The sequence below is a fragment of the Oncorhynchus tshawytscha genome, linkage group LG13 (assembly GCF_018296145.1).
Source record: "Oncorhynchus tshawytscha isolate Ot180627B linkage group LG13, Otsh_v2.0, whole genome shotgun sequence".
NCBI classification, from domain to species: Eukaryota; Metazoa; Chordata; class Actinopteri; order Salmoniformes; family Salmonidae; genus Oncorhynchus; species Oncorhynchus tshawytscha.
Window position 1 is genome coordinate 59340457 of NC_056441.1, and position 23459 is coordinate 59363915.

At 43.9% G+C, this 23459-nt stretch overlaps 1 protein-coding gene across 2 annotated transcripts in view; it reads right to left on the reverse strand.

Annotated features, from left to right (window-relative positions):
- The window catches only part of LOC112265411 (sortilin-related receptor), a 71460-nt gene extending 48632 nt beyond the window's left edge, over positions 1-22828 (reverse strand). Inside the window, exons 1-6 of one of the 2 annotated variants that reach the window (XR_006078675.1) lie at positions 22437-22828; positions 15899-16015; positions 14331-14465; positions 5435-5596; positions 4736-4803; positions 1248-1428 (exon numbers count right to left, since the gene is read on the reverse strand). Coding sequence is in view for 1 of the 2 variants with exons in the window: in XM_042296056.1 (XP_042151990.1) it covers positions 1248-1428; positions 4736-4803; positions 5435-5596; positions 14331-14465; positions 15899-16015; positions 22437-22820 (1047 nt within the window). In the remaining variant the exon portion in view is untranslated. The remainder of the gene's footprint in view (positions 1-1247; positions 1429-4735; positions 4804-5434; positions 5597-14330; positions 14466-15898; positions 16016-22436) is intronic. The other variant, XM_042296056.1, reaches the window with a different exon arrangement.
- Positions 22829-23459: the final 631 nt, after the last annotated feature.

The window sequence follows — 23459 nt, forward strand, 5'->3', positions numbered from 1 at the left end:
GAGTCTTTCTGGGTAAGTCTCCAAGAGCTTGTACACCTGGATTGTACAATATTTTCAAGCTCTGTCAAGTTGGTTGTTGATCAATGCTAGACAGACTATTTTCAAGCCTTGCCATATATTTTCAAGACCATTTAAGTCAGAACTGTAACTAGGCCACTCAGGAACATTCAGTATTGTCTTGGTAAGCAACCAGAGTGGCCTTGTGTTTTAGGTTATTGTCCTGCTGAAAGGTGAATTTGTCTCCCAGAGCCTGTTGGAAAGCAGACGGAACCAGGTTTTCCTCTAGGATTTTGCTTGTGCTTAGCTCTACTCCGTTTCTTTCTATCCTAAAAACATCCTTAGTCCTTGCCGATGACAAGCATACCCGTAACATGATGCAGCCACCATGATGCTTTAAAATATGAAGAGTGGTACTCAGTGATGTGTTGTGTTGGATTCGCCCCAAATATAACATTTTGTTTTCAGCACAAAGTTAATTTCTTGGTAAATTGTTGGCAGTTTTACTGTAGTGCCTTATTGCATACAGGATGCATGTTTTTATTCTGTACAGGCTTCCCTTTTTTCACTCTGTCAATTAGGTTAGTATAGTGGAGTAACTACAATGTCGTTGATCCATCCTCAGTTTTCTTCTATCACAGCCATCAAACTCTGTAACTGTTTGTTTTAAAGTCACCATTGGCCTCATGGTGAAATCCTCTTTCATTCCTCTCCGGCAACTGAGTTAGGAAGGACGCCTGTATCTTTGTAGTGCCTCTGTGTATCGATACACCATCCAAAAGTATAATGAATAACTTCACCATGCTCAAAGGGATATTAAATGTCTGCTTTTTTTCTTTATTTTTACCCATCTACCAATAGGTGCACTTCGTTGCGAGATTGGAAAACCTACCGGTTCTTTGTGGTTGAATCTGTGGTTGAAATTCACTGCTCGACTGATGGACCTTTCGGATAATTTTATGCGTGGGGTACAGAGATATGGTAGTCATTCAAAAAATCAAGTTAAAACACTATTATTACACCCTTTAATCCATTTTCAATTCAGGTTTTAACAACAAAATGTGGGAAAAGTGGGGGTGAATACTTTCTGAAGGCACTGTATTAGAAGATAGTTATGGCTGGATCACCCAATTCGTGTCCAAATAATCAATGTGGGTATTCCTCTCCATAATAACATGAGCATTCTCAACACTGCAAGAGCAACAGATTACCTGACATGTATAATCCCCTTGCAGGTCAACCTCACTTACTGTGGAAGTGGTGGCGAACATGTACTTGTCCCGGAGCTGGAAGTTGTCCACTCTCTCCAGGATGACTCGGCGGTTCTGCCCGCTTTGGAAGAAGTCGGTGCTGCTGAGGATGCTGGACACCCCCTGGGGCTCGTGCCTCTGGACCAGCACCATGGTGGGGGAATCGTACGGCTCCACACCCCTAGAAAGATGCAGAAATTAGCGCCCGTCTGTGGGACATAGGTAGGGCCAAGAGTTTCTCTCTGACCATGTGGCCCGACCAAGACAAACTCCAGGCCCTTGACCGTGAGTTTATATTTATTGACCATGTGAACTGAACAGGAAGGACTTAAGGGCCTTGGAGGTCTTCCCGTTCAGATAACATGGTCTGGGAAAACTCTGGGCCCAACTTAGTCATACCATACAGAGGGACATAAAGTTATGGTTACACACACACACTCACTGACACACTCTGAAAACCGAGAAATGTTTTACGGATTACTGACAATCCTAGTATCGTGGAATGGCCTACGTGTTCCTGTGAACACGTTCGAAACTCAGAATCCATTTACCACACACATTGATGTATTTATAGTTTCCCAACTGCACATTTCCAGTAGAAGTTCTGTGTGTGGCCATTTTAAGCTGTGAACTTACGGTAAGCTCCAGCAGAACTGAAAGAGGTTTACAGTAGTTTACGATCATCTCCCATAAGGCATTCCAGATTCACACGGAGTGTTCTCACTAACAATGGAGCCAAACAGAGAGAGCCTAGTGTCTAGACTGGCCTATAGCGTGACATTTTAGAGGGGGTCATGTTTTTATGGGAGCAGGCTGTCCATATAGAGGATAAGAAAGACCCCAGTCAGACAAACTTGGGACCTTGCCTGTCTAACGTTAGTTTGGGGACTTGGCATACAGCCGGGAAACTGCCAATATTAGAGTTTGGGGCAGAGTTTCAGGCCTTGCCGAAATTAGAGTTTGTTGCATTGCTTTTGGGACTTGTCTATATCAACATTTGGGAGCCTTGTCCATCTAGCAGAGTTTGGGGGCCTTGTCCATAGCAGACTTTGGGGGCAGGTCTAAGTAGCAGAGTTTGGGGGCAGGTCTGTCTATCTAGCAGAATTTGGGGCCGTTTGGAACTTAGCCCATATAGGCAATCCTTTCAATGTAATGCTGGCAGGGCAGTGGGTTAAAGCTAGCCTATCTAATCCACAGTGCGAAACAAGAGCCTCTTTATTATTTGTATTTATTTATTCTCTCGATCCTCCTACCAAACACGATCAAATGTTTAGGGCAAAAGGGGAACAAATACATACAATTTGCTGGTTCGAAATATTTTGACAAATGCTGGTTAAACACATCCAACAGTGGGATGTGAACCAGACAAAACCCCAGGGCTTACAGCCTTCTTAGCCTGATCTGCAGCGCAGGCCCTTTTCTCTGTGGCCTCCACAAACGGATTAGACATGGAATGCCCATAATCGGCAAAGAACTGGACACACATGGTTAAAAAGGAAAACTGGCCATAGAGGCCGAGGAGGAAGAAGCACCAGACAAAGATCTCAATGCAGCTGGTGATGCGGAGGCAGTTAGACACAGCAGAGTCAGTAGATGCGTCCAGATTTAAAAGGAAAATGACTGGTGGAAAAAACATAGCGGAGAAAAAAACGAGAAAAAAAAACTCTTTCTAGCCAATGTTTACGCCAATCCAATGTTTACGCCAATCCAATGTTTACGCCAATCCAATGCTTACGCCAATCCAATGCTTACGCCAATCCAATGCTTACGCCAATCCAATGCTTACGCCAATCCAATGCTTACGCCAATCCAATGCTTACGCCAATCCAATGCTTACGCCAATCCAATGCTTACACCAATCCAATGCTTTGAAATATTTGGGGAGGAGTGCAAGAGTACACACTTCTGGAGCTGCTTTCCTCCTCAGAAGTCCGCAAAGACTTTCAAGCTTTGTGCGTATAGTTACTGCTTTGGGATGAAATGGTTTGTTCATGTTCATTGTTGGGTTGTATGGGTATTTGTAGTCAAAATCTTCCCTCTGCAACGGTCTCCTGAGACTCTGAGGCTCAGAAGTGTGATCTAAGAGGATCTCCAACGTTCACACTTGGTGGGGGGGAGGGGTGTCATCTCCCAAACACAAGAAAGAGCCCGGGGGGGAGAGACTGCAGCAGTAGCTGCGATGTTATCTGCAGCGCTGCCTGGTATTACTGACTACATTATGCCACTCGGACAGGCAGAGTTAAGTGGGGCCCTGGCAGACAATCACTTATTCATCAGAAAGAAGGCAGTCTGTTCGATGCCCCTCAAAGTCGCCACATATACGACCACCTCCACCGTCAGAGAACGCAGGAAGGTGAGAAAAATCAAAGGGAGAAGGGCTGTGTCTCTCTCTCTGACACCAAAAGATGTGTGTACAAATAGTCTGGGGAGATTAAAATGTTGTCAATAAGGTGAAAATGTTCCGAACGATACAGATAGAAATACACTGAAAAGAACGGACGTGATTCCTAATACTACCTAATACTTCCTAATACTACTTGACAGGCAAGCTTAACGTTCTACTCTGAAATGTTGCACCCTCCTGAACAGACCCCTGCTGTAGCTGACAAGCAGCATTACATATTTGCAGTGGAGAATGAGAGCCTCTTGTTGTCACCTATTAAAAGGCAGAGATCCTGCGAGGGAATGAAAGTGATGTCTAACCCGAACTAACCCTCCGCATCCACGCCTTTAAATCATTAACAGATCGGTCAAATCCTTTTATGGATGGGATTTGAAAGTAAAACATATTTTTTTAAGTTTGAGTGCGCCACTCTCCTGCCTAGGCCTACATTACGTGGTGAGAGACACATGGCACACATCTCTTTGACAAGGCACTGAATGTGTCGCAATCATCATTAGCGGTATCAGATTGTTTTTGTTATTTTGATTGACTTTGTCTGTGCAAACTCTGCTCATCTAGCACTCCAGCCAGGCTCAAGCAAACGTTCAAAAGTATTTGAAAGATCTCAAACACTATTTGAACCGAGATCTGGTTGATAGGAGGGTTCAAAATCATTCACACATAGTGAGCCCCAAATAACAATCAGGTAATCAGTGTCTCTCTCCCTCGGGGACCGTAGTGGCATTTTCTTTGCATTGTCATTCAATTACAAGGGCCAATCTAATCTATGTATTTAACTTGGAGAGGCAGGGAGTTAGCTCGCAAGCTGCATGCTTGGTAAGCATACAGCGATCAGAAGACATGTTTATCTCTCCACTGTCTGAGGTCTAGTGAGGGACAGATTGAGGAGGCAAGCAGTCACAGAACACAGAAAAACAGGAAGTAAACAGGAAAAGGACACACACACATCCCTTTCACAGATCGTTGCTTTAATGTTTTGCAGACAGTCTGGCACTCAACAGCGACAATTAATTATACTGATGACTGTACATTCTACCTCTCCTCACACAATCATCACCTTTGTATACAGAGGCATTGATCTTACCAGAAATATGCCTTCACGTGCTCTTGGATCAACACCCATGTCTCTCCAAAATCGTCAGATTTCCATAGCTGCGAAAATAACAGAGGCGGAGGGTGGGGAGTAAATTAAGGTCACATGTTGACTCCAGGCTGTATATAAAACTGGCAGAATGTTTGAGAGTCGACCGTTTTCCATCATTTCAGTTGAGCTGAAATGTGAATAATTAGTCAGGGGAAAATTCCACAAAATGTCCTCCGTATTGTATTTTTCAGAGAGACAGTTTAGTAGATGCAGCTGTGACATTTAACCAGTATTTAAATATGCACCATTCTATTTGCAATTATGCAACTGTCCTACATTCAGAAATATCAGCTTTGTTTCTCTAGAACAGTCACGCTGTAATATACATCAAATGCTGTGGGGCTATGGTACGGTAATCCAGCATATGGAGTAGAGCCATTTGTCCACATAGGCATCTAACCCCGAACCTACTGGGGGCCACAGAGCTACTGGCAAAGGAGGAGCCTGATGTACTATAGCCCTGATCATTATAATAGACTCCTCCTACACAAAGATCTCCATCATGAAAAGACGGTTGATCTCAAGGGACTTCCTGGTTAAACATTTGCTTACCTCTGCATGTTGTTAATTGTCTACGTTTCTGTCCGAGACCTTTTTCAAGACAGTGAAGCAGCATTTCTATAGAAGTCAGTTGACTACCTGTTTGTTGGGGTGGGAGCCGTCATAGCCCAGGACCAGGTTGGCTCTCTTGCTGTGCAGCAGCAGATCTGTGGGCTTGAAGGGGATGGAGAACCCCTGGATGGTCTTGCAGAAGTCAAAGGAGTTCCAGAGGTAGCTGTTGGTGCTGTCTGCAAAGAGGTACTGGAATGAGAGAAGGACAAGACGGGCCAAGGTTAGGCTAAATACCCACTGGGGTCTGTTCATGAGTGTTACAGAATGTTAAGCTAGAAATACACCGCTCAAAAAAATAAAGGGAACACTAAAATAACACATCCTAGATCTGAATGAATGAAATATTCTTATTAAATACTTTTTTCTTTACATAGTTGAATGTGCTGACAACAAATTCACACAAAAATTATCAATGTAAATCAAACTTATCAACCCATGGAGGTCTGGATTTGGAGTCACACTCAAAATTAAAGTGGAAAACCACACTACAGGTTGATCCAACTTTGATGTAATGTCCTTAAAACAAGCCAAAATGAGGCTCAGTAGTGTGTGTGGCCTCCACGTGCCTGTATGACCTCCCTACAACGCCTGGGCAAGCTCCTGATCAGGTGGCAGATGGTCTCCTGAGGGATCTCCTCCCAGACCTGGACTAAAGCATCCGCCAACTCCTGGACAGTCTGTGGTGCAACGTGGCATTGGTGGATGGAGCGAGACATGATGTCCCAGATGTGCTCAATTGGATTCAGGTCAGGGGGAACGGGCAGGCCAGTCCATAGCATCAATGCCTTCCTCTTGCAGGAACTGCTGACACACTCCAGCCACATGAGGTCTAGCATTGTCTTGCATTAGGAGGAACCCAGGGCCAACAGCACCAGCATATGGTCTCACAAGTGGTCTGAGGATCTCATCTCGGTACCTAATGGCAGTCAGGCTACCTCTGGCGAGCACATGGAGGGCTGTGCGGCCCCCCCAAAGAAATGCCACCCCACACCATGACTGACCCACCGCCAAACCGGTCATGCTGGAGGATTTTTCAGGCAGCAGAACGTTCTCCACGGCGTCTCCAGACTGTCACGTCTGTCACATGTGCTCAGTTTGAACCTGCTTTCATCTGTGAAGAGCACAGGGCGCCAGTAGCGAATTTGCCAATCTTGGTGTTCTCTGGAAAATGCCCAAACGTCCTGCACGGTGTTGGGCTGTAAGCACAACCCCCACCTGTGGACGTCGGGCCCTCATACCACCCTCATTGAGTCTGTTTCTGACCGTTTGAGCAGACACATGCACATTTGTGGCCTGCTGAAGGTCATTTTGCAGGGCTCTGGCAGTGCTCCTCCTGCTCCTCCTTGCGCAAAGGCAGAGGTAGCGGTCCTGCTGCTGGGTTGTTGCCCTCCTACGGCCTCCTCCACATCTCCTGATGTACTGGCCTGTCTCCTGGTAGCGCCTCCATGCTCTGGACACTACGCTGACAGACACAGCAAACCTTCTTGCCACAGCTCGCATGGATGTGCCATCCTGGATGAGCTGCACTACCTGAGCCACTTGTGTGGGTTGTAGACTCCGTCTCATGCTACCACCAGAGTGAAAGCACCGCCAGCATTCAAAAGTGACCAAAACATCAGCCAGGAAGCATAGGAACTGAGAAGTGGTCTGTGGTCACCACCTGCAAAACCACTCCTTTATTGGGGGTGTCTTGCTAATTGCCTATAATTTCAACCTGTTGTCTATTCCATTTGCACAACAGCATGTGAAATTTATTGTCAATCAGTGTTGCTTTCTAAGTGGACAGTTTGATTTCACAGAAGTGTGATTGACTTGGGAGTTACATTGTGTTGTTTAAGTGTTCCCTTTATTTTTTTGAGCAGTGTATATTGTGTAGAATAGATAGTAGAACAGGGATTCATTATTGCTCTATACATAACATTTCTATTTGCACCTGCATCTTTCCGAAGTGAATAAACGTCAAGCCTGACTGATATCAACAAACTAGAATAGCAAGAACTGGCCTAATATCTCAATTCCAGATATCTCTAGTCTCGCTAATTCAAAAGAGTTTGCAAACATCCCTACCCCCAAAATCTAAAAATATTCACAGAACTACTCAAGAGATATTTAATTTGAAATGCCTAATTAGAAATTCAGATTACGCAATTATACAGAGCTATAATCCCATTTTGTCACTCCTTCCTTTGATCTATTTTTTAGCTGCCTTCCCAATAACTCCTCTATTCTCAATGGCCTCCATTTGGAAACGGGACAGAGCCCCTGTGAGAACAAAAGCTCTGTAGCGCAAGGCACTGAGCGGGAGGTAGTGAAATAGATGGATGCTATGAGATGACGATCCAAAGCTGAAATGATATCTCATACTGTAGATGAGTCCCGACTAGGACATAGTAGGTCCCACATGTACAGCACATCACAGAGAGAAACATCAGGGACTTACTCCACTGTTATATCACCAGATTCAGTGCCTTTAAAAAGTATCCACACCTCTTGACATTCTACACATTTTTGTTGTGTTACAGCCTGAATTTCATATTCACTAAATTGAGATTTTGTGTCACTGCCTACACACAACACAGCATAATGTCAAAGTGGGGGGTGGGGAGTGTGTAGAAACCTGACAAATAAATATTACAAATATATATAATTATTCAACCCTTTGTTATTGCAAGCCTAAATACGTTTGGGAGTAAAAATGTGCTTAACAAGTCACATAATAAGTTGCAGGGACTCATTCTGTGTGCAATAACAGTGTTTAACATGATTTTTGAATGACTACCTCATCTCTGTACCTCACACATACAGATAATTGTAAGGTCCCTCAGTCAATTAGCGAATTTCAAACACAGATTTAAACAAAAAGACCAGGGAGGTTTTCCAATGCCTTGCAAAGAAGGACACTTATTGCTAGATGGGTCAAATAAAAGCAGACATTGAATATCCCTTTGAGGATGGTGAAGTTATGAATTGCACTTTGGATGGTGTATCAATACACTCAGTCCCTACAAAGATACAGACATCCTTACTAACTCAGTTGCCAGAGATGAAGGAAACCACTCAGGGATTTCACCATGAGGCCAAGGTGACTTTAAACAACTAGAGTTTAATGGCTGTGATAGGAGAAAACTGAGGAAAGATCAACAACATTGTAGCTACTCCACAATACTAACCTAAAAGACAAAGAAGGAAGTCTGTACAGAATAAATTCCAAAACATGCATCCTGTTTGCAACAAGGCACTAAAGTAAAACTGCAAAACATGTGGCCTGAATACAACGCGTTTTGTTTGGGGAAAATCCAACACAACACATCACTGAGTACCACTCTTCATATTTTAAGCATGGTGGTGGCTGCATCATGTTATGTGTATGCTTGTCATCAGCAAGGACTAGGGAGTTTTTTAGGATAAAAATAAACTGTATAGAGCTAAGCACAGGCAAAATTCTAGAGAAAAACCTGGGAGACAAATTCACCTTTCAGCAGGACAATAACCTGAAAGACAAGGCGAAATATACACTGGAGTTGCTTACCAAGATGAAATTGAATGGTCACGAGTGGCCTAGTTGAAAAAGATATGGCAAGACATGAAAATGTGTTACGTTCGTTGAATGGAGGAGACCAAGCGTGATGTGAATACATTGTTCTGTTTATTAACGAAGAAACACTAAACAAACTATACAAAACAACAAAACGAACGTGACGCTATATACAAACGAGTGCAGACACAGGCAACTAACCATAGACAATAACCCACGAAATACCCAAGGAATATGGCTGCCTAAATATGGTTCCCAATCAGAGAAAACGATAAACAGCTGCCTCTAATCGAGAACCAATCTAGGCAACCATAGACATACATAACACCTAGACTAGTAAAAAACACCCAAATACATACAAAACCCCTAGACAGGGACAAAAACACATACATCACCCATGTCACACCCGGACCTAACCAAAATAATAAAGAAAACAAAGAATACTAAGGTCAGGGCATGACAAAATGGCTGCCTAGCGAAGATCAACAACCAACTTGACACAGAAAGACTCACAGCTGCAATTGCTGCCAGATGTGATTGTAACATGTATTGACTCAGGGGGTTGAGTACTATACACATGAAAACATGAAATGACCCCAGGAATAGATAGAACATCGCTCAGACATGCACAACAATTATGTAACATCAAAACGGGTGAATGTTTCTTTGAAGAAGATGTTATAAATAGGCAGATCCATAACCAGTCAGACTTGGTGTATAAGGATAGGGCCGACATGTAATGTTAGACAGCGGGTTATGCTATAGGCTAACCATTCATTATCTCAGATCCCGCTTCATTCATAAATCACTACCTAAAGTGATCACTGCAATTTAGCTCTCAGACACTTCATCATATGCTTTCTATAAAGGGGAGGCTAGACGGACCCATATTTATCAAGTGTCTAGAGAAGGAGATTTAGGATCAGTTTTTACCTTTTAAATCATAATGAATCCGCTTATTATGGACAGAGATTAATTGATCCTAGATCTGTACTCATACTCTGAAGAGGCTTGCTAAATACGGGCCCGGAATTCACAGCTCAGCGTGCACATGAGAAGAAACCACTCATTTCCCATGGTAATCATCTCCATGATGTTGGGAGCATGTTGCAGACTAAGACAGTGACATCCTCCTGCTGTTATACCAGGCAGCCCTGCCTCTCTCTCTCGCTCTCTCCTGTCTGCAGACGGATGGCCCCAGCCTGCAGCCTCTACAGAGACTGACAAACTGCGTTTCCCATGCACCCTTACACCTGGAAATAACCACTGGGCTGAGTGCCAGGTGGAACGGCTGGGGGCGGGGCCAGGGCTATGACTCACCGGCACACAGTGAGACATAATCGAACACGTCACCGCACCAAACCTCACAGCACTGCATCGAACAATCTCGAGCTCAAGAGTGATAACTACGCATGTAAACAAACACACACCCACAGACACTATATACACCTAAATCAACCCTTAGAAACCACAAGCTCAATAACGTTATGTGCCTTCTGCTGGTTTTGAGGAGGTGGGAGAACATATGAAAATACTTTGAAAACATAATAAAACCCCTCTGTATCAGGGCAGTTTGCAATATAGAGACAGGCCTTTTATCATCATACTGCACATTGGGTGTACAAAACATTAGGAACACCTGCCCTTTCCATGACATAGACTACCCAGGTGAATCCAGGTGAAAGATAAGATCCATTATTGATCAACATGGCAGCAACACAACATGATAACAACATGGTAGCAACACAACATGGCAGCAGAACAACATGGTAGCAGCACAAAACAGGGTACAAACATTATTGGGCACAGACAACAGCACAAAGGGCAAGAAGGTAGAGACAACAATACACACAAGTGTCAGTAAGAGTGCCCATGATTGAGTGTTTGAATGAAGAGATTGAGATAAAACTGTCCTGTTTGAGTGTTTGTTGCAGCTCGTTCCAGTCGCTAGCTGCAGCGAACTGAAAAGAAGAGCGACCCAGGGATGTGTGCGCTTTGGGGACCTTTAACAGAATGTGACTGGCAGAACGGGTGTTGTTTGTGGAGGATGAGGGCTGCAATAGATATCTCAGATAGGGGGGAGTGAGGCCTAAGAGGGTTTAATAAATAAGCAACAACCAGTGGGTCTTGCGATGGGTACATAGAGATGACCAGTTTACAGAGGAGTATAGAGTGCTGTGATGTGTCCTATTAGGAGCATTGGTGGCAAGTCTGATGGCCGAGTGGTAAAAAACATCTAGCAGCTCGAGAGCATCCTTACATGCCGATTTATAATTTACGTCTCCGTAATCTAGCATTGGAAGGATGGTCATCTGAATCAGGGTTAGTTTGGCAGCCGGGGTGAAAGAGGAGCGATTACAATAGAGGAAACCAAGTCTAGATTTAACTTTAGCCTGCAGATTTGATATGTGCTGAGAGAAAGACAGTGTGCCGTACTTGTATGAGGTGACTACCTCAAGCTCTGAACCCTCAGAGGTAGTAATCATACTTGTGGGGAGAGGGACATTCTTCTTTCCAAACCATATGACCTTTGTTTTGGAGGTGTTCTGAACAAGGTTAAGGGCAGAGAAAGCTTGTTGGACACGAAGAAAGCTTAACACAAAATCCAGGGAGGGGCCAGCTGAGTAGAAGACTGTATCATCTGCATATACAGTTGAAGTCGGAAGTTTACATACACCTTAGCCAAATACATTTAAACTCAGTTTTTCACAATTCCTGACATTTAATCCTAGTAAATATTCCCTGTCTTAGGTCAGTTAGGAACCACTTTATTTTAAGAATGTGAAATGTTAGAATAATAGTAGACAGAATGATTTATTTCAGCTTTTTTTCTTCCATCACATTCCCAGTGGGTCAGAAGTTTACAAACACTCAATTAGTATTTGGTAGCATTGCCTTTAAATTGTTTAACTTGGGTCAAACGTTTTAGGTAGCCTTCCACAAGCTTCCCACAAGAAGTTGGGTGAATTTTGGCCCATTCCTCCTGACAGAGCTGGTGTAACTGAGTCAGGATTGTAGGCCTCCTTGCTCGCATATGCTTTTTCAGTTGTGCCCACAAATTTTCTATAGGATTGAGGTCAGGGCTTTGTGATGGCCACTCCAATACCTTGACTTTGTTGTCCTTAAGCCATTTTGCCACAACTTTGGAAGTATATTTGGGCTCGTTGTCCATTTGGAAGACCCATTTGCGACAAATCTTTACCTTCCTGACTGATGTCTTGAGATGTTGCTTCAACATATCCACATGATTTCCTGCCTCATGACGCCATCTATTTTGTGAAGTGCACCAGTCCCTCCTGCAGCAAAGCACCCCCACAACATGATGCTGCCACCCCCGTGCTTCACGGTTGGGTCATTATGGCCAAACAGTTATATTTTTGTTTCATCAGACCAGAGGACATTTCTCCAAAAAGTACAATCTTTGTCCCCATGTGCAGTTGCAAACCGTAGTCTAGCTTTTTTTATGGCGGTTTTAACGTGCAGAAAACCCAGGCTTTTACTAGAGCAGAAATCAGTGCAACAGATAGAGCACAAGTCAGAATTGGGGCTAGCAGCAGTAGATGGGCCAGGGTGTACATGCACATTTCCAGATATCATCAAGAGTAATACAATCAAGGCACAGCAGAGGACAGGGAGAGCTCTGCAGTGTTGATTTATGACATTTGAATGTGCATTAGATGGCAACAAGATCACATTATACAGCAATTTCATCAGGTAACATGAATACAAAGCCGGAGGGAGGTCAAAAGTCTGTGTAACCAATAGAGAGTCAGAATCCCGAATGTGGGAACAAGCATAGTCTCCCCCACGGTTGGGTAAACAAGAAAGTTCATAGTCAACAAAGCATGCAGACGTCATGAGGGAAATAGCAAAATGCACAAGAAAAAAAATATATAACAACTTGGGGCTAGCCATTGTAAGTTCAGAGTCACTCGCTCCAACAGTGCCTGTATACTGGAGGTGAGTGAAAGCTCTGGAGAGAGGGGGGAGTGTGGTGGGGGTACCAGTACCCGTGGATGGTCTCTGAACAGCAGGAGTTGGCTTCAAGGCCTCTGGATTTGGGTGGGGTAGCCTGCCATTTGTTGGGCTCAAAGGCTTCGACACCTCTCACTTCACACCTCAGTGCTAAATGAAGTTGTATTCCAGGTTGGATGGTGTATTAATCCTTCCAGGTAATCTTGTCCACAATCAGGTTGTAGGTTTGGAGTTTTGATCTGGAGTGAGGGTATCATCCTGTATATGTCCCTGCCTAAATCCATTTTTTTTGTAAAAACATGCTGAAAAATGCAGGAGCTCATCTGCTCATGACCTCTCTCTCCAGCAGCCAGGGAACATTACCGTATATAAACATTGGGTTGTTATTTTACCTGAAATGCACAAGGTCCTCTACTCCAACAATTAATCCACAGATAAAACAGTAAACCAAATTAGTTTCTCGTCATCTCTCCTCCTTCCTTACGGCTTATTTTTCTTCTTTGGACTTTATATGGCGGTTGGAAACCAACTTCACAGCATTACTACAACCTACCGGAGTGTGGACCTACGTTCATCTTTCAATCACCCACGTGGGTATATGCTTCTAAAAACCAATGAGGAGATTTGAGAGGCAGGACTTGCAACGCATTGAGCGTCACAAATAGAAGCAACTTCTATTTTAGCGCCTGGCCAGGCAGAAGCTCGCTGTCATGCGTAAGCAGTGTGGGTGCAATGATAAATAACATATATTTGTACATTTATTTTGGACGCGAGCGGTTTGGTCAGCATGTAAAGCACTGCATCATAGTGCTAGAGGCGTTACTATAGACCCGGGATCATTCCCGGGCTGTGCCACAACCGGCCGTGGCCGGGAGTCCCATAGGACAGCGCACAATTGGCCCAGCGTCGTCCGGGTTTGGCCGGGTGGGCTTTACTTGGCTCATCGCGCCCTAGCGACTCCTTGTGGTGGGCTGGGTGCCTGCGGGCTGACCTCGGTCGCCAGTTGAATGGTGTTTCCTCCAACATATTGGTGCGGCTGGCTTCCGGGTTAAGCTGACGGGTGTTAAGGAGCGCTGTTAGGCAAGTCATGTTTTGGAGGAAGCGTGACTCCACCTTTCACCTCTCCCGTTGGGGAGTTGCAACGATGTAACAAGTTCGAAATTGGGGAGAAAAAGGGGGGGAAAATATTTTTTAAACGGTCCATCACCAAAATGACATCCAGCCACCTTGACACAACTGTGGGAAGCATTGGAGTCAACATGGGCCAACATCCCTGCGGAACGCTTTAAACACCATGCCCAGACAAATTGAGGCTATTCTGAGGGCAAAAGAGGATGCAACTCAATATTAGGAAGGTGTTCCTAATGCTTTGTACACTCAGTGTCAGTACCTCTACGGTCTTCAGCCACTTACCCTCTTATTGTCAGCGGGGCTGTGGTAGAACTGGGAGATGACCTGCTTGTTCCCCTCTTTCTCCTTCTCCCCACTCAGCTGAAACCTCTCTGAGATGGGGGAGAAGCTGGTTCCATAGTCGGAAGACACGTACACCTACCATGTGACAGAGGAGAGAGGAAAGAGGTGAGAACATGGAAGTGATGGTACACGGTAACAAGTGAAATCCGCTTTCAAAGTACTTTTGGATGTGATGTTTTATGGACAGGAAAAATTAGGCGTTGTCAAGTTCGATTTTTTGAATGCTTCTTGATGGACACATTTCTAGTAGAGGACAAAATGATTTTAGAATGGTGTATTGGGAGGGAGGCCATTAACTGACTCTGTAAAAGGAATCAAAGCATTTAGGCAGTAGCTAGACTTTCCATCTACAGAGAGAAACACAATACTTAGGAAAAAGCTTTGTCTATGCTAACTGACTACAGAGTGGAACTGTAGTTCCATTAAGAGAGAACTCCAATCCAGAATGTTAAGAGGTGTTCAGTGTTCCATGCTGTTCTGTTCTGTCCTGCAGACTCTACCCGAGACAATACATGAGTGAGGTCAGAGCTCTCAGATTCCCATCAGAGTGCCAGAGACCAAGGAGCTCCGACCACAGCGAACAGCACACAAAGCCCACAGCGCCGACTGGAAGTTATGTCGAGGAACGTACTGAACTGGGAGTGGAGAGAGACACAAAACTAACAATTCTTGTTCAAACAAACTGTCCTTCACCAGTGGTATCTCTGTGGTTTAGTATAAACAACTTGTTTTTCAAAGGGCATCACATCTCAAGTTAAAACCCCTTGAGGACAGGAGGTCTTTCTTACACTGTGCACAAAAGCAGTGGGGGTTGGGTTACTGTAGGCTGAGCATCAGTATCAGACAGCATAGGGAGCTGATATCATCAAAAGCAGAAAGAGTAGAGAGAGAGAGATGTAACAGATGGAGGGATTCATCCATGGCTCAGTGAATCTGATCGAGGAGAGGAGTGGAAGCACACGGCTGGCAGGCAGGCCATCTCATTAGCACAGTGGAACAGGTCTGGGCCTCGCAGCACTGACATCATGTGGCCTGTCACTGACCAATGGGCTCCCATGCGCACACACAATAACATGCACGCACACAAACACACATGGATACACAAACAATGCATTACACAACCAAACTGTGGGTAAACCAGTATTGTCATTTCTGCCATGGTACCTTGAACAAAGGAGTCTTCATTTGAATGGGGGGATCTGAAATGTACAGTCCATAGTAAGATTGAAAAGAGGGCAATGTGAACTGATAGGGAAGGAGAAGATTCAAAGCGTCCGAAAACAGCACGGCTGTAAAGCAACATGCAGGCGTTATGCTATGTAGTGGTGGATAGGTTCATGGATATGTTTGTTTCGCGTGATTGTGGATCCCCATCCCGCACACAAGGTGTGTTAATGTACTTACAGGAAATGTAGGCTTCTACATTAGTATCCTCACAGGAAGTGTACTCCTGTATTCACAGGAAGTGTACTACTGTATTCGCAGGAAGTGTACTACTGTGTACTGACCGAGCTAGTTTTGGGACCTGTGGCTCCGACACTGTCTCTGGCCAGCGCCACGATGACATTGCTCTTCTCCCCGGCCCAGTGCACCACCATCTGGTTGTGGGAATCGTTCAGGTTGGCCTGCAAAGAAAAGAACAGTCACTCAACTGACCGGATGTATTTTTGTTCTGCTTCATCAAAATGCAGCTCAACACAAGGCCAATGAATTAGGCAACTATCTGATCGATTACAGTCACTTTTATCTCCGATAAACGTCCTTGGACCATAATAGCATTTCATAACAAATTTGATATCAGCTAGACATTGTAATGATTTTGCTGGGTTTCCGGCATCTTCTTAGCTGGTAGAAATCCCTCCGTGAAAGGTTGCGGTACCTTGCCTGGCTGTGTCTGGTGTATTTAACAGAGCTGTCGTGCTTTTCTTTATTCATGATTTTATCTGGGTAAGCTTATTGATGCACGTTACTATGGCAACGCACTTCGTGGTGTTATTGTTATGACCTTGCGAGGAGCACCTTGCTAAAGGCTCCTCTCCCTCTCTTTGTGTGGGTGTGTGTGAGAGAGACAGTGAAAAAAAAGCAGTGACCAGCTTTACATCACATTGCCCAACGTCAGAGGCCTTCACTGTGTCCATTGAAACAACACAATGCTGCTATACTAAGTGCTTGTGATAGATGTAGTAGTGTAAAAGCAGAAGGCACAGGTCAATTAAACGCCAACGTTGGTGCAGCTCTGAAAATAAGCCTGTGAAGTGTGAATCCCCAAAAAGTATGTCATTTTAAATCCCACTGCCTTTACCTCTCATCCGAGTGCTCCCCTCTCTCATACTTAATTTATCATTCTGCAGGGGGCTGTGAGTCTTTAAAAAGCTCAGTTTCTCCCTATACTACAGTATTTCTTCAGACTTGGACAACACAAAGACTGTCATTTCTGTATAAATGATAAACAAACGTTCCTCTTCTTTCAGTGGTAACTTTACGCCAACTATTGGTACTATGGCTTATAGACTTAGTAATGGAATGTGATTTCTGCTGCAAATTGCTACAAAATAGCCTACAAGAATGTGTTGTGTGTATAAGCATGATTTCAGCATGAACATTGTAATAAGGTAACTCATTCCATGTCATTTAACATTCTCATTGCCTGAGAAACAGAGTCGAACACTTCTACTAACTGGACTTGTCTAATACGAAACGCTCATTCAGAAGTTTTTAAAACATTTCGCTATGGTGGGCCCCACTGAACACGTCCCAGGAGGTCAGCTGAGTCAAAGGCAAGGCCGTCTTCGAGGCTGAGATGACTCTGCGGTAAATCTCAGGGCCGTTTAAGCCTCGTTGCCCGCGGACCATGTAAAAGGGTGCCGGTGTGGTCCTCCTGACACAGCTGAATCAGGAGAGTGATGGCACTGGTAAACTGCTGCAAATGGCAGCGTGAGACACAATCTATTCCTCTGGCCGAGCTCGACAACAAAAGCATCGGCCATTAGCATCAGGTGATGACATGAGCCTCACTCCAACTAGCCCCAGTTACGTGAAGCATTGTACTATGCTTGGGGTTAGGGCCTCACAATAGCTAAAAGGTCCGTTGGGTCCCAAAAGGTCTGGCTACCTTTAGCTATATCTCATAATACAGCTTTTAGAGTAGATGGGACTGACTAACTGCATTCTATTTGGACTTGTGATCAAAGGAATAATAGGTCTAATCATTGTGTGGAGACATTTTGAGCTTTGAGCACAATGACATCTCCTATTGCTTGTGGTCTTGCAAGTGATTGACGATACTACCAAAAAAGAGTACAGCATGAAGATGGGCTAAAACAGCTTCTCCAATAGAAATCCCTGATCACACTTGTAGGTGATGTCATGGCGAAGTTGGCAAGCTAAGCTCATGCGTAGAAACACGTCGTAGGGTCTAACGGTCGTCTCGCGCCGAACTGCGCATGTGCAGGCCGTCAAATCAAAGGCCCTCCTTCGACATAAAGTTATTTTCGTTCCCAGAAGTCTTGCGACGTTGCACCTCTAGGTTAAGAAACTCTGTGATAGAACTGCTCCAATTGAGGCCTTGAAAATGTAAATGCTGGGCCTGAAAATGTGCCTAACGTTGTAATAGCGATAAAGAGTCCAGTTTAGCTCTGCCAAACGGTTTTTAGCATAGATAGTCAAGATTCCAGATGTTGAGTCTGCTAGTGTGATAGTTAAAAGTGGCAAAGAAAGAAGTGACTCAGTACATCGGTTTCTTAGGCAGCATGTTGGTCACTGGGGCATTAGGACAGGTGGTCATACAAAAGCTACAATCAGTCTTTACCAAACAAGTGCCAGGGATTCTAACACTACTCATTCCTTTGCACTAGTGCATTGACATAAGCTCTGGAAGCCTCTAACAAGCCCCAAATTATTCAACATTATTATCTCTGCCAAACCTTGAAACTCACTAGAGAGGAACAGTAAATTAATCTGTCCATAGCTCACGGCTCATGATCCTTTTGCACGATCTGGACGAAGCTAGATTGATGTCCGTTGAAAAACCCCATCTGAATAGAAAAGGAAGTACACAAACCATGCCTTACAAAAAAGCCATTGCCGAGTGTCTGAAGGAGACTGGTCAATGCCGATTCCATCAGTCCAAACTGAAAAGCACAATATCAACTGGGCATATCAGTCACATCAATCTGGACTCTCCTCAAAATTGTTTTCATTGGTAATCCAGGAGACGCTTTTGTGGTGCCCCAAAAATATTTTTCTCTCTTTTTCTCCCCTCGTGTACCCTCCCTTCTTTGAGAAGCATGGGTGTGTTCAGTAGAAGAAATTGTTTTGAAACGAGTGAAACAGGGAGGTAGGCTAATACCTGAACTTGTCCAAGAAACACTCATTTTCGTTTCCAGTGGCAAAATGGTTTTGTGAACAACTAAACACAACCTTGGTGCTTCTACGTCAATCTGTTTCCTCAACAACAACAACAAGCAAAGAAAAACTCCAGTGAAATAGGGAGAGGATTTACATCTCCCCACCATGTTCTCCTTCATTATTCAAGAGAGCAGAATGAACCACTGCTGAAAGAGTGTCACCGTTGGAGCGGAGCTGAACCCACGATGACATCATCCGCCTGCTGCAGAACTGGCATTCATTACATTTGCATTTTCAATCTACCAGTGTGTATTTTTGGTTGGATGCAGCCCAATTGCACCACTGTCTGTGACAGTCATGCCGCACAATAGTTATTTTTTTCTCTTATATACACTGAATGATGACCAACTAGCTGCGACAGGCCCTGATATCAATGTGTTATAGGCTAGTTTCTCCCCATGGTGAAGTCTGGGCTCGGCTATGTTATGTAAAGGTCTGCTCTGCGGAATCTCTGAAGTAGCCTCCTTGACAGAGACTAGAGTCCTTCTTCACAAGGCTGAATGATAAGTGGGTTAACATGGCAGATCATGCTGAATGTCTCGATGCTGTTGCCAGCTGAAGAGTAGCTAGACAGCAAAACATTAGTGAGTGCCTGGCACATTCTTTTGGGGTCAAATGTTAGAAACAAGCTTGAAGAGAGACTTCAGGTGAGCTTTGTGTGTGTGTGTGTGTGTGTGTGTGTATACACATTTTACTATACTTGTGAGTACCAGAAGTCCTCACGAGAATAGCAAACCAACAAAAATTCAGAGAAGTGAGGACATTTTGCCAGTCCACAATTTTAGGCTTAGGGGTTAGGTTTAAGGTTAGAATAGGGTTAAGGTCAGGGAATATACGATTTTGAAAGCAAATCAATTGTTGGTCCCCAAAAAGGCCTAACAAGCATAGTTAGACATACCTCTGTGTGTGTGTGTGTGTGTTTGTGTTCTTCGGAGATTAAGTTGGTGCTGCACAAACACATTCATTCATTCAGGTGATTTAGTACGTCTATCATCTGGCCTTGAGAGACGAGTCAGCTGAAATGCAACTCACAAACACACGCACACACACGCACACACACAGCAGTGAAAATACCCGTTTGGACATACCTTTTCCATATCTGCATTGTTCACCTTCGTTACTGCAACTTGCAGTAAATTCAATCCGAAATAGTAAATTATATACAAACACAAAATAAACCAATTAAATGTTTGAAGGGGACCAAGCTGGTATAACTTGCCAATGCTTGTTCTATCGCTCGCCAGCTCACTCACACACACACACACACACACACACACACACACACACACACACACACATGCCGAAATAAAGATAATCAGGATTCTCATTGATTACCATAGCACCTATTTTTACCCAGCACTCGCTTTGCTGCAGTTAGCAAACAGTATCAGTTGTCCTACTACATTAGGCCTAATCTATCGAAACTCAACACAAAACTGTAAACATGTGTATCCTTCTTGCTCACACAGGCTCATAGAATTAGGCATCAGAACAAGTCCAGGCACCATAGTAGTATAGTCAAATATATTCATCAAGGCTCCTTACATGTGACATAATGACAACTATTAACACGAATGAGGAAAATGAGTACAGCCAAGAATTCCCCAAGCCAAACATCACCATGGCACATGACACTTGTATTGTGGTCTTATGCACAAACCCTGTTGGATCTGTTTACATTGGGTCATGTGGCAGGGAACCAGATCCTGCTTGCTACACACCTTTAGAGTGTGCTATGTTATTTCCCTGGATATGTTTGTGAACTGTGGGAAACGGTTGACGGGATAGATTGAGCGACTTCAGGGGTGTTTTGAGTAGGGCACGCACTAGCAAAACAATTTGCAAAGCAACACAAAACCACCATTGGACAAGTTCAGGTATGACCTCTGCGTTTCAAGATGTTCTGTCTCTGCTGAACAGGACCGAGGCCTGGCTCTCTTGTTTGTTTTGAGTGAGAATCTCAACTGGCAGATGCTCAAGGCAGGTTTCAGTCACACTCCCTGCTTGAATTTCACAATACAGCCCCCCCTCCGTGACTGCCTCCACCGAATGACTCAGGGGTTTTACTGGAAGCCATGTTTCAGAGTTTGTTTTTTCTACTTATCAGGAATGATGGCTATATATTTAGTCAATTAGCTGGAACTCTAAAGCCACATTCCTAGTTCTTAAACTAAGAAATTGATTAACTGTAATCCACATTTCACACACACTGACAACATCCGATACAGGTTTGTACAACAATTTAATTTAATAGGGAGAAATATATATCTGGATCTATATAGCTCAGTATGGTTAGGGACGGGGGACTGGAAGCTTACTTGAACTTAAATGCCAAAATAACAGCCCTACAGTTGCTACAAAAAGCCTACCTTATTTATAAACAAAGTATGTACCTTTCTGTGAACTTTCGCTGGAGCACCTTTAGAAACTTCTAGGCTAAATCCCATGGGTGCCCTATCTAATGAAAAAAAGCTATTTAATCCCTGAAGAAATTGGCTTTCATAGTTAGGGGAATGGGTGTGTGAGGAGACACTGTCAGTGTTTATTTTCTGTTCTGTGCAAAAAATTGCGTGCTATTTGGGGATATTTCTGAAAGGGGGGGGGCTAAACAACAGTTTACTCTCATTCCAAGAAGACATAACCTTGCCTACAGTTAACCTAAATACACATCCCATTCAATGAACACCCTCCAGAACAAAACATGACACCTGACCAGCAGAGGAATTCCAAACTTGATCACATAAGCAACCATTTCTGTTCCAATTTGAGGACGTGTAAAATGCAGTGAATACTGAAGAGCAGACTACCGTGATAAATAAGAAATCACATTATAGAGAAACTCAGCAAAGAGCCTTCAACGTCTTACAAAAATCAACCATGTCACAAATCAAATATGCAAAGACTGCCACTATTGGCTCTTCACAACATTTGCAGCCTTCACTAACGCATGCATCTCCACATTGGGAAGACTCTATTGTGTCAGTCTTGGCTAATTAGAATGATATTGTTGTTGATGTCTGTCACCCAGCTATGATGGTGTGTGTTACTGCTAAGTTTATGTATACTGTCATTTGGATTTTCCAGACAAAACTGTGTGATTGTGGTGACATGCTATGATCACCAGGTTTCAGGAAAAACTGGTCAGATAAAATAAAATACTGTATTGGGTTGGTCAAGAAGATAATTCAAAGACTTCGTGCAATACATGTGTGTCGGTCTGTAGGTAGACTTTAAAACGGAGGGTTTGTTTACTAGATAGAGTAACGTAATTGAATAGGTTATGCCATTGAATAGGTTACATTGGGAAGAAAGAGCTCGCCATGGCATCGTATGCTGAAAGGGACAGTCTGTTCTAAAAAAGTCGAGTAGTTACCTAGCTACAGTGGTACTGATAATCACACACTTGGCAAGAAGCTAGACTGACTTCGACAGCTTGGCTTTGGTTATTTGCGCTTCACCTCTCCTCGTCAAGGGTCGCATGAAATGAGAAAGCCATATAGGCTGCTGAGGTCCGTTACTAAACTAGCTAGCTGCTAAACCGAACTAGCTACTGTAGCTAACTTAGGATAGCCTTCCGATCGTGACGTGAGACGTGCTTTCAGTAGAAGTGTAGTTACTACTGGAGAAGTAATGCATTACCTGTCCATACACCTTTGGCACGGGTGGTTGGACTGCACTCCGCCGATTGCGATGCTGATACATGCCCGAAGCTATGTCTTCCCTTGCACTACGTGCCGCTCGTCGCTTCGCATCCGCGCCTATTCCATGGATAAATTCTTCCTTTGCGTTAACCGTAGAAAAACCCCTGTCCTGCGGTAGCAAGAAACGCTGGTCTCGATGCAGACGAAGGGTGGAAGAAAATGTCCCGGGAGAAAATAAAAATAACAAATATATTGTAAACCTAAGAGGAGACAGCATCTTGAGTGTCTGTCTTGTCGCCATGTTTGTGTATGTTTCGTTTAGGTAACGAGAAGAGCTTATTCGAGTGGCGATTGGAGTAAGCGTAGGAGGCACGTCCCCCATCACCCACCTCCCTAAGCAAATTCTGCTAGTGGCATTGGTCGAGTTCGTTTTGCATGGCCCAGAGCCTCGGGTTGGTGGAGATTTTGGTTAAGGACCAATGGAATGTATAAATAACATTTAACTCCGCTCACACCGGGCACCAGGCAATGGAAAATGAATTCGCCAATTGTTAGCGACTTCTTTGTATCTTGAATGAGCGGATGTACTTGAAAAATATCCAACATGATATACAACCAATGCTGTTTATCTAAATTATGAAAAAGAAGTGGGATGCATGCCAGCAAAGCCACTACACAACCCAACACTAAACAATACATTCATTGCACAATACCACTGCTACACCTGGCTATCAGCGGAGCCTTGTCTGGCAGCGAAACAGTTCATTCAGCCTCATTTACTGCCTTTAAAAAACATAGCTTATATGGCTGACTTGCTTTAACAAAAGTGGTTTCTACTGACAATTGAGATGTACAAACTATGGCATAAGGGGACGACGAGCAGATAAAAGGCAATTTCGATTAAGACATTAATGAGCGAGCTAGGATGGACGTAGACAATATAACTATTTGTTGAGCACTTTTGAAATGTACAGCGACAGAATTCAGAACGTGCCGTTCTTAGAATTATTTTATAAAGGCA